We start from the raw sequence: 12,184 nt of genomic DNA, 5'->3' as shown, positions 1-12,184 counted from the left end.
GACAAGAGTGCACTTTTTTAAAAAAAATTTCTTGTCTTGGTCTTTGTCACTGTCTGGCTTTAACTCCTCCCCCTCTTTTGTCAGTGAACATGATCAGCATCATCCTTCTCATAATTTGTCATTACTGCTAGCTCTGGTGCAAGGAGAAGGGCAGGGGAGGATGGGTAATATTACATGAAAAAGCAGGGAATGACTGGAGTATAAATGATGCAAACAGCCATTTCTACTGCTGTATTTCTTTCTTAAGGGGCATTTCCACCAGCGCAAACTCATTCTGTTGCAGTTCGCAAACCTAAATTTGAACCAATGTGCGTGTCTCCACTACAAAAAGAAGTTTGGAAGCTAAGAAGTAAAATATAGTAGGGCCTGAAGCTTGAACCCAGACTGTCATAGAATATCTTATTTAAAGGGGAAAAACAACGGAAAATGTCTAGGTAAAAACATTTCATGTACCATTCAGGTCTAAATAAAATGGCACCTTCAGACAAACATGTAAAACAAAGTACTTCAGCACAGACAAAATAAAAAACTACAGAACTGATGTTTGCAAAACTCGAAAATTACAACAAAAGAAGAACAAAATAATAAAGCAAACTAGAAAAGCACTCAGATAGCACAGTACTCCACCAAGGCTGTTCATTTCCCCCATGGCATTTTTTTTTTTTTTTTAAGAAACATAGAATGTGGCCATTTATCTTGGATCTACCCACAAACAAAATGACCTTGCGCTGAACACAGGCGTGTGTTATGCATGTGTACGAAGTTAGGGGTGCCCCAAAATTCAGTGCTGAGACCATTATATGTTCAATCAACATAAACAATCTCTGTAACAACTTTTCCAATGCAGTGTATCATTGCTATGCAGATGACACCATTCAACCTCACTCACTCAGGCTTTTGAATATTTACAAGCTGCTTTTAATGTTATCCAGTCTGGTTTATAAGTGGTTTTAAACATAGACAAAACCAAGGGTTTTCTGTCATACTAGGGTGCTAGAACCGAACATTCCACATATTGTAACATCAAAAGGAAAGCCTGTAGAGCTGGTTTTAAATTACAAGTACTTGGGTTTTATTCTTGATCAGGAGCTTTCATTTAAAGCCTATATTAAGAACTTGGTCACTAAACTTAGGGTGAAGCTCGAGTTCTTTTTCAGAAATAAAACGTGTTTCTTTCTCAGGGTCAGAAAGAAATTAGTGACAGTGACCTTCTAGCCCATAATTGATTATGGAGATGTGCTTTATTCGAGTGCTTCAGCCAAATATCTCCAGTCCTTGGACACTGTTTTTCACTCAACACTGAGACTTGCTCCTGCCTGTAGTCGTGTCACCCACCACTGTGAATTGTATTTTAAATCAGACATGCCTTCCTTGAGTGTACGCAGATACACACAGTGGCTGACTCTAATTTATAAGGCTCTTTTAGGCTTAATTCCACCCTATTTGTGTACTTTATTAGAAAGAACAAACAACTGTTATGCCTTATGTTCCTGCGCTGCTCTTGTTTTATCTGAATTTGGAAAAAGAGCTTTCAGCTTTTCTGCCCCCTCGGCATGGAATACTGTACAGACTGAATTGAAACTGTCAGAATTTTTTTCACTTCCCATTCTATCCGGAGGGATAGGCAGTGTGAGACCACTGAACGGTGCTTGTGTTTTAAAATTTTAAATTGTTGTTTGTTGTCTGTATTACAGGTCCTGCACTTTTTTTTATTGTAAAACACAGTTGCACCTTCAAAATTATACTGTCACCTCCTTGTAATTGTTTTTTGATGTGTGCTGCTGACCTCTTGGCCAGGTCACCCTTGCGAAAGAGATCCTGATCTCAATGGGTTTTATCTGCTTAAATACAGGTTTAATAAAAAATATAAATATGTACGTTTTGTATGGATACCGAATCGCATGACATAAATATGTAGTGTGCAGCGGGAATTGATGGGACTCGGAAACACCCCCACAATTTTATCAATTGTTCCTTGTATCATTTCTGATGTATAAGCCCCGATAAGTCGATTTGTAGTAGGATCGCAATCATATGATCGTCAGCAGTCAGCTGATGTGTTCAGTTGTAGTCATAGTTACAGAGACGTTGCTCTATCTAACAATGATACAGAAATATTTAACAAATCCGTGGATCCAGACTAAAAGCTGCATCACTTTCAAAATCTAATCCTAATTCTTAATAAAATTTCATTCAAATCCATTTGTTCGTTTTTGAGTAATGTTGCGAACAGACAGACAAACCGTCACAAGAGTAATAAGAGTCAGTAAATAGACACAAGGGATGTCAGAGTCTAAAAAACTAGGACAACAAATGATGGGGCACCATATTGAAAAGCCATGCTAATCGGTTATGTCTTAAGGCAGACATGACCATAGTCTGTGGAACAGTCTGCTCGAGGATGCATGTTGTCCTGAGGATCAGACCAGCAGCAGAAGACCTGGGGGATATGTTAGGTATATATTTAAAAAGTATGCCTGAGAGATATTACCAGGCCTTCAAGTGATTTACATACCAGTAAAACAGATAAAATAGTTTTAATAGTTTGGTCTTTGTCAGCAGTTTCTGAACAAGTAGTATATGAGTCACAGGGTTTTAGGTAGACAAACAAGAAATTGCAACAGCTAAAGGCTTGAAGTTATAAAAGCATGCTTTAGTTTTTGTTCAATCAGTCAGAGCAGTGGTCTTATCTTAGCAATAATTCTAAGATGACGACTGGCACTTAGTTGAGAAAAGTGAGATTACAGTCCAAGATAAGCCCAGGTTCCTGGCAGGCGGTGTCCTATGTATGATTTATCCCAAACAATAACTTTCTGTGAGGAGAAATCCCCCAGGGAAACAGAGATTCCCTCCACAACAGTCAACCTAGTTTTCAAGACTATGCAGGACGATTTTATGACCCACAGTATCAAAGCTGCAAGGAGATCTAGGAGAACTAAGACTAAAAGCATATTTCAATTGTTATTTTGAAAATCACTGAACCGTTTTGACCAATGCAGTCTTTGTGCTGTGGTGGCCTCAAAGGAATGTCAAGTCTTAAGGGTATTGATGTGTTTAGTCAAAGTATTTACCGAATCAAAAATAGCTCTTCTAAAATCTTACTCCAAAAAGAAGAGGTTTGATGTGGATCAGTAGCTACTAAAAATGAAGAAGTCAAAATAATGTCATGTGAAAAGCGTGACTAACCACAACTGTCTTCAAAGCATCAGGGGAAGAGCGTTTACAAAAAGATGTAATATTGCATAATGCCATGTAATGGGAGTTAAAGACAGTTTTTAAAACAAGGTGCTTATTGAGTCAAATGAGCAAGCACACGGTTGCTCTACTTACTGACTACACTCTGTAAACATGAGAGAGAATACTGTAAATAATTTTAAAGTGTTTAGTACTATCTAAACCATTATGTGGGCCATTCCAGAATTGGAGGACATTTGGGCTTCAAAATTTTTGAAAGATGTACTTTCTCTTTTACAATTTTCTGCTTCATATTCATCAATAATAGGTTATAAACTGTCAAAGGCTTGATTGGCTCAGCTTACACATCAATGGTAACATTTTTATTCCATGTTTTATTTGTTGTTTGCTAACCCTAATCTCAGTAACTGGGTTGCTAATCCATGCTAATGTTAGCTTTTTCTCAGGAGTAGAAGATAGATATTTAGCTAGCTGTTACTGCTGACCAAGAGGATGAACTTACTAATGGAAAAAAGTAAAGAAAAAACTAAATAGAATTTGTCATATCCTGACAATATGTATAACAGGGTCACATGAGGTAGAGTGAGACATTCAATCAAGGCTGATAATGTTATGAAAATATGAAAAATAGAAGAGAGGACATAGCTTTGCTCTACTCATTCTTTTGGAAAACTGTTTGATGATGATAATTCCAGCGTATCGTGTGATTCACTGTTTTCTTCTTCTTCAACCAGTTAAAAAGGTTATACTAACAAGGTTGCATGGATGTTGTGGGACACATGTTCCATGCATGATAATTACTATTTAAAATATTATGTTGATTAAAAAAAATCCCACAATTACAAGAGACATCAATGAAAAAATAATACAAAAAAAAAGAAGGTTTAGGTTTTATTTTAACTGTTTTATTTGAGATTCAATTTGGTCATCAGGGGGGTGGGACAAGAGAGAAATGGCATTTTAGGGGAAACTCCAGAGTTTGGTATTTAAAAATATTTCCGAACATTATTTTCTCCTAGTTATTTTAGATTTGGTCTCTGGATAAATAAATTTATGCAGCAACTGTACGTTTTACTATTTTGTACATGGATTATTTGAGATTTGGGTGAGACGTAAAATGTCCTTCAATTCTGGAATGACCCATGTGATATTATCTGATTATTTTCATTTTAATTGTTAACTTGTGTCTGAATTAGGCTTAAAAAATCATTACTTATAATTCTAATACTTAAAAAAAATCCCTAGGCCATGTCGAAGTGGGTGTAAATAGTTCTGAAAATATTGTGCAGATATCCAGAATTACTCAAATATCTCTCTTGGAATGAAATCAATTTTTGCTCGAGCCTTGGAGGTAAACAATATGAACTGCCATCTTGCTTGGTTTTCCTTGGCCTACGTTCACTGTAAAAAACAAAAAGTTAAAATGATGCATTGGTTCTTCTGCAAAGTGGTGGAAATATTTGCTGGTCTGTAAGGTGGCATCCAGGCTTCATGGTGAGGAGAACTAGTTCAAGAACAAGACTATTTATTGGTGAAAAAGAAACATCGTTCTTTGACGAAGTGGAGCATGTTCCCCAAACTGATTGTTTAACATGTCATTTGTCACAGTCGTTGGCTTACCAAGTTGTCCAGCTCTGGATCTTCGCTGAAGAACGGCTTGTGTTCTCGCTCCTGCTGGTGCACAAAGTTTTCAATGTCCACATCAAAGCTGGCTGACGTGATGCATTCAGATCCCTGCGTGGCCTGCTCACATTTCTCAAACAACAATGCCAGCAGTGGGAACAATGGATGTCTGAGGAGAGAGACAAAGAGAGACACAGTAGGTGTCTGTTTATTTTTTCTTCAATGCCACGTCTTTAATTGTGTAATTGTTGTAAATGTTAGATAAGCCAAAACTGGAGCATTGAAACTTCTCATTTCAGTACATTTCTCAAGTCCCATCGCATTAGAAGGCATTTAGTGCTTTGTAGGAGTTTTAGGAAAGGTTTCCTTTGCCTTTATCTCAGTTGGCAATTTCCTACATTTCCCAAAAAGCTTTTCCAGAACCCCCAAAAAGGGCTGTCAATCCAAGTTAGGGGTGCAAACATGGTAACTACTTTTTCTGTGAAATAATCTCAAAGGTGGGAATTGGTTTATGATGGATTTTTCCTTGAAAACAGCATATTAAATTTGCAAGCTATTTCACGTGGCCCTGTTTCCACCAGTACATGAAGTAAAACCTGACAATAAATTACACATTTTACCATATTCATCACATTACAGTATCAACTGAGTGCTTTTCATGGGTAGATTATCATGACCATGGATCCATGGTCATGATAATCTACTAGGAAGGAAGGAAGTCTGCCCAGAAATCGAACCATGGACTCATTCCCCTGTCTTTTGGCAATCCATATTAGATTCTTCTGGGCAAGGTGATTTTGCTATTCCCTTTAAGTTAACACTCGAACAGGAGACCGTTGTGCAGTAGATGTGAGGCTACTATATGAAGCTATTGATCTGTTTCCAAAGAACATGGTGTATGTATCAACTGTTTTTCATTTTTAAATCCTGGAGGGGGCTGGATGAACGTGTGGATGAACCCGGTTGAAGGAAGAATTACCAAACAGAAGGATTAGCTTCTCTTTCTTTCTAAGTTTACACTTTGCTTTTGCAAACAGAGGTCAGTTTTTTAAGTTGCAGTTGACATTTCCACTAACCAAGTGACGTAATTGGCTATATGTTGAATAGCACCCATACACAATTTATTTTATTATATTTTTTGGTAAAAATAACACTTTTAAGTTGTTAGGCCTTAGAAATTTAACCTATTAAAATTTTATGTTGAAACTCTTCTGACAAGTCATTCTCTGCTTCAGTGCAGCTGTGTGAGCTTTCTGTTGTAGTCTACTGTGTATTCTTTAGGTGGGGAATGTAGGAAACAATATTATCACTCAATGAGTTTTTTTCTTTGCAAAATTATTTATTTATTGAATCAGTGTAATTAGTTAAGCTTGTCTGATTGTCAGTGTTGGAATCTGTAAGTTCAAGTCGATTACATCCATCCATCGATTACATCGATTACAAACATCCATCCATCCATTATCTGTACACCGGTTAATCTTCATTAGGGTCGTGGAGAGGCTGGAGTCTATCCCAACTAACTTAGGGTGAAGGCAGGGGACACCCTGGACAGGTCTCCAGTCTATCACAGGGCTACATAGAGAAACAAACAAGCACACTTGCATTCATACCTATGGGCAATTTAGAATTACCAATTAACCTGCGTGACGTGCTTAAATGATCTAAATGTTTGTAGATTTATCCTCTTTATCTGACAAATTTATCGGTCATTAACTAATAGTTTCAGCACTTTTTCATCACAACACATACCAAAACTGTAATATATAATGAGGCTCTGGAGGGATGTTAATCTGGCCTTGCTTGGGGTGGGAGGTGAAACAGACAGACACATGAGCTCTGGACAGGATTAAAATTACCGACCAGTGCAGGTAATAATGAAATCCTCTACGTATTCTACAGCAATACATTTAGTCAGAATGGGGCTTGTTATCTATAGTACATATGAACCTGCTTATTTCTATTGACAAATCCTCCATGGGCCTGGGCACAAGCCCACTTTGCTCGTGTGGTTTGTCTTTCGTACAATATATGCAAAGATTCATTACTGGCGAGAAGAATTGAAGAAATAGTCATATAAGCTCCACTCCAAAGCACTTCTCCCGCCCTCGCTCTACTTTTAATAGCGTAGCAGCTCCATGACATTCCCTAAAGGACATGCTGAACATACGCACAAGGTTCAGCGAGAGATCAAAAAAAGATCTTTAAGTGGATAGGATATGGTCCAGTGACAGCGCCGGGATTCAGAGTGTCACCTACATTGTAACCATCTGCCTTTTATAGGGAATGTCACTCACATAAGATCCTCCACATATACTGTGCAATGGTCCATATTGTACTGCTGTATGTAGTACATGCCAAATTTTCATGCTTGGAAGAAAGCCAGTGCCCTAATTGCTGGGGTGACCAGTACCACAATGCAATAAAATGTGAGGAGATCTCGGACAAGGGACTGACTGAAGATCAAGAGTTCTGGTACAAAGTTATGAATAGTTATGCTCCAAAGAACATTTTTTTCCATTCATCCATCCTTTCATACACCGTCCTTCATCTTACCATTGATGCTGAAGAAACCTGGGGAACTTTTCAAAACATTTCCCTGTCAAATGGATTATGATTTGGACTATTGGCAGTATGTAATATAAACCCAAAGGTTACTTAGTTGTAGCTTATGTCGTTTGGGGTCACTCAGGCAATTTCATGTTTTCCACAAAAACTCACAGTTTTATTCACGTGCTAACATAATTGCACAAGGGTTTTCTAATCATCAATTAGCTTTTCAACCCCATTAGCTAACACAATGTAGCATTAGAACACAGGAGTGATGGTTGCTGGAAATGTTCCTCTGTACCCCTATGGAGATATTCCATTAAAAATCAGCCGTTTCCAGCTAGAATAGTCATTTACCACATTAACTATGTCTAGACTGTATTTCTGATTAATCTAATGTTATCTTCATTGAAAAAAAAAACAAAAAAACAAGGCTTTTCTTTCAAAATTAAGGACATTCCTAAGTGACCCCAAACTTTTGAACAGTAGTGTATGTTGCTCATAATTTGAAATTCAAGACGCCATCACACAAACACTGCTTGGAGCTAAAAGCCATATCCAGGAGACAAACATTTCCTCATCTGATTCTGCATTACATTAAAGCCCATTTGTGTGGAATCAAATGTGATTGTAGTCAAATGATTCTGATTGCACAAGTGTTTGTTTGTACAAAAATGACACAATCATGTTTATAGCTGATACACTTTCATGTCTGTGAGGGGAGAGTGGTGCATGATTTTAAAAGCAATGGAAGTTACTGAATTTTATTTTTAAATGAACATTGGTGCATTTGTTTGTCTGTTTCAGTTTGTTTAGGCTGTTAATGAGACTCTGGTCAGAACAAACTGTGAAACTGTGACTTTGTCCACTTTCAAGTAGACCTAGGCCTCAGTGTTCTGTGGTGTAGCTACAAAACAATCACCTACAGAATTCTATAAAAGTAGGTACGCTACTGTTCAAAAGTTTTGGGTCACCCAGACAATTTCACGTTTTCCATGAAAACTCACACTTTTATTCATGTGCTAACATAAGTGCACAAGGGTTTTCTAATCATCAATTAGCCTTTCAGCACCATTAGCTAACACAACGTAGCATTAGAACACAGGAGTGATGGTTGTTTGAATGTTCCTCTGTACCTCTATGTAGATATTCCATTAAAAATCAGCTGTTTCCAGCTAGAATAGTCATTTACCACATTAACATTGTCTAGACTATATTTCTGATTAATTGAATGTTATCTTCACTGAAAAAAAATGTTTTTCTTTCAAGAATAACATTTCTAAGTGACCCCAAACTTTTCAACGGTAGTGTATGTGATTTTAGATTTCATTCAAAAAATAAACAACTGAATCATCATGCCATCTGTAGGACTTTATGTTTATAGCTTTTGGCTGATTTTAAAGAAAAATTATGCTTTTTCCTTGGCTCAAGCAAATGGCTCAAACTAGAGCAGTAACATGGCAGGCTTTAAGCCAAACCAAACTGATTTAGATGTTATCAGCCTATTAAATGGAATTTTGGTGCCTAAACGTAACCGAATAATGAGTGAAAAACAGCCAGTGAAAGCAAAAGGCAAAATGAGATTTGAGTCAATGAATAAAACGATAATTATGATCTGACTTGAGACTTGTTTCCGGGATGATAGTCCTCTGACTTACACCTCCTCAATCCCCTCCGTCATCCAAATGCGGATTAATGTTCCTCTTAGTAATTACAGTTAAACCGTGGCTATGTACTAGAAAGTGGAGGAGGTCCCTACCTGGCCGTATGTAGTGGAACGATGTGTGTTGATAATGCCTTTTGAATGATATAACATCCAAATCAAGTGGCCAAGCTGTGCAACCATGAACTGCAAATGCCTTTATTTTTAATGAACCACTTGTATTTTTCACAGAAGACACTTCGACAGACCATAGCAGGAAAAGCATGAATGATGGCTGCAGTCCACTTAGGGGATGTCCTGCTATTGTACATACAGGTTCACTGTCATGGCTCAAAGGGACACTTAATGAAACTGAGCTCTCCATCCATCCATCCATTGTCTATACATCGCTTAATCCTCATTAGGGTCACAGGGGTGCTGGAGTCTATCCCAGCTGATTTAGGGCAAAGACAGGGGACACCCTGGACAGATCACCAGTCTATCACAGGGCTACATGTAGAGACATACAGTCACACTCATATTCACATCTATGGACAATTAAGAGTTAGCAATTAACCTCAGCATGTTTTTGGACAGTGGGAGGAAGCGAGAGTACCTGGAGAAAACACAGGCATGCACAGGGAGAACATCCAAAGTAAATGCAGAAAGATCCTGGGAAGGTGGGGACGTGAACCAGGGAGCCTCTAGCTGCAAGGCAAAAGTACTAATCACCAAGCCACTGTGCAGCTCAAACTGAGCCCTCATTGATGTTCATACTTCCAGCTGTACTCTTCCAAAAACTGCTACTGTCACAGCCCTTACACGAAACTTAATTGCTTTTGCCTTCATCATAGGGGCAACTGAAGAAGGACACAGAGACTGAGACAAATTTGGGTCGCTGGGTTAGTGAGCATTTGGCACGGCTAGTTGTGGTACTCTTTTATTTTTTATACCTTTTTAAAAAATCAACAACTAATTTGAGCAACAAAATAGCTTATTTCCTTGTAGAAAATGGGAAAAAATGCCTAGCTATCTTTAGCTAAAGTTATGTCAGGGTATATTTTCTGGTTGCAATGAATACTCTAAGCTACTTTTCACATTACATATTTAACTGTGCACTAAATTCTGCGGTAAGGTAGGATGTCAAAAAGAAATTCGTGTCTTAATTTAGTTTTTACTATACAAATGTCTAAGAGAGGCCTATGCTTTGGGTCTGCGCAGCTTTAGGCCACTTTCTCTTCTTCAGTTCCAGGTGTGAATATAGACTTTCCACAGCTTCCCACTGGAATTTAGGGCTGGTGTGAGGTGGCAGCAGCAAATATAGGAACAGCCTCCTAACTGGCCCTTTCAGCCTTTCTGTTTCCATTGCAGTGTAGGGTCAGACAGCGTTGACTGTGATGTTAAATAAAAGTGCACCAAAACAAATAGTAGCTACGTATGAGCATAAAGGAAAATATAACAACGGAGGGTTGTTATGTTTGTCTATATGGCGAATTTTACGTTGAAGATGGTGACGTTAGAGAGGAGAAGATTGCTACTCGACAAGGACATCAAGAAGGCATAAAATTTTGCTTGTTGTCTTCTAAAATACAGGGGTGGTTCCTGCGGTCAGACGTGCACAAAGATTCCAGCTGCCCTAAAATGGTTTGCAGTGAAAACTGGTCTTACGTGAATGAAGGGCGGTTTTGTTATCAATTCTGTGCGCTCAACATTGGATACAAAAAGCTTTATCAAACCAAATAAAACACACAGTTATTGAGTAGTTAGTGTCTTTTTCGGAATGTCTAACTGATTTTTACACTTGCTGACAGTGGTTTGCTTAATGATAATCATCTACTGGAGGTGAAATGTATCTTACACTTTTGTTTCACACAGTGTCATTGTTTTGAACATGCATGAGTGTGTCAAGTGCATTTTGCAGGGGACTGTGCTGGCATGGAGGCAGGCTGGGCCCCTGCTCAAGCTCTAACCCATGGCTCTCATTTGCAGCCTTTAATAGTCGTCTATATTATACTCTAATCTGCCTGATCCCAATTTAATGCCGCTCCCTCTGCCAGACGTGGCAGGAATACTAAACAGGAGAGTCACGTGCAGAGTGGAGAGCCTCTGCCTTGTCTGTTTAATATCTGCTTGTGGTGGGGTGGAGAAGAATCTGGGTGGGGGTGGTGGAGGGAGGGGACTATAACTGAGAGCAAACAGGGTGACTCTCAGCACTGCAGATGGTATCTTAACAAGTTATTTATTCTCACGTTCAGTCTCTGTTATTTTTATTGCACAAAGTGATTAATACTACCTATGGGCTGAGACCATTTAACCTTCTTTTTTTTTTCCCTCTCTGAGTGTTAAAATGTATAAACAAGAAAGAGTAAGACATATCAGCCCACCAGTGTCAACAAAATGACACTTTGCTTCACTTATGAGACAAGATGCTTTATAAACATCATGCAGACGCTGAAATGCATAGACGGACTAACACATCTATTAACAGACATCTGCTGTCAAAGAGATGTGGCACTGTGGGGCCGGAAAACCCAGGGGCATTGTGCGTAGAACTACACAACACTTTTCATCATATGAAAGAAAAAAACAACAGTAGCAGAGTTAAAAGCAAAGCAAGTACATCAATTAAAAGTGCTAACTGGATGACAGCTGAAGTTCTTACATGTCAGAGACAAGAAAAAGATTGTGTATCAAGCTGTTACCTCACACAACCCGGAAAAGATACTCAAACAGATTGAATAACACACATGTGTATGTTTGCACGTACAGTGATGAGCAACAGTATTTGCACCCCCTACAGAAATCTTCTATTTTTGCATATTTGTCGCACTTAAATTTTTCAGATCATCATACAAATTTTAATGTAAGACAAAGATAACCCAAGAAAATAGAAAATAGATGATGATATTATTTTTTGAAGAAAATATGCTGTCCACTCCATCTTGCCCGGTGTGAAAAAGTAATCGCTGCCTTAGCTACTCACATATGATTACTGTCAGGCTTGAATCTAAACATCACTAAATAGAACCTGTCTGGCATTGTGAAGTGGCTAAAGGGTCTCAAAAAGCAGCGCATGATGCCACCTTCTAAAGAGATTCAAGAACAGATGTGAAACAAAAATCATTGGCTTTTTTCAGTTTGGAAGGTTACAAAGCCATTGCTAAGGCTCTGGGACTC

At 38.3% G+C, this 12,184-nt stretch overlaps 1 protein-coding gene across 1 annotated transcript in view; it reads right to left on the bottom strand.

The window, feature by feature from the left end:
- Window positions 1–12,184, bottom strand: part of LOC111568198 (pbx/knotted 1 homeobox 2) — a 140,333-nt gene that overhangs the window by 33,206 nt on the left and 94,943 nt on the right. Inside the window, 1 exon segment of the mRNA XM_023269717.3 lies at window positions 4,816–4,987. Coding sequence (XP_023125485.2) covers window positions 4,816–4,987 — 172 coding nt within the window.

Source organism: Amphiprion ocellaris, chromosome 14 (assembly GCF_022539595.1).
Source record: "Amphiprion ocellaris isolate individual 3 ecotype Okinawa chromosome 14, ASM2253959v1, whole genome shotgun sequence".
Lineage (NCBI taxonomy): Eukaryota > Metazoa > Chordata > Actinopteri > Pomacentridae > Amphiprion > Amphiprion ocellaris.
Note: the sequence above shows the minus strand (reverse complement) of the source record. Positions and strands in the feature narration are given on the sequence as shown.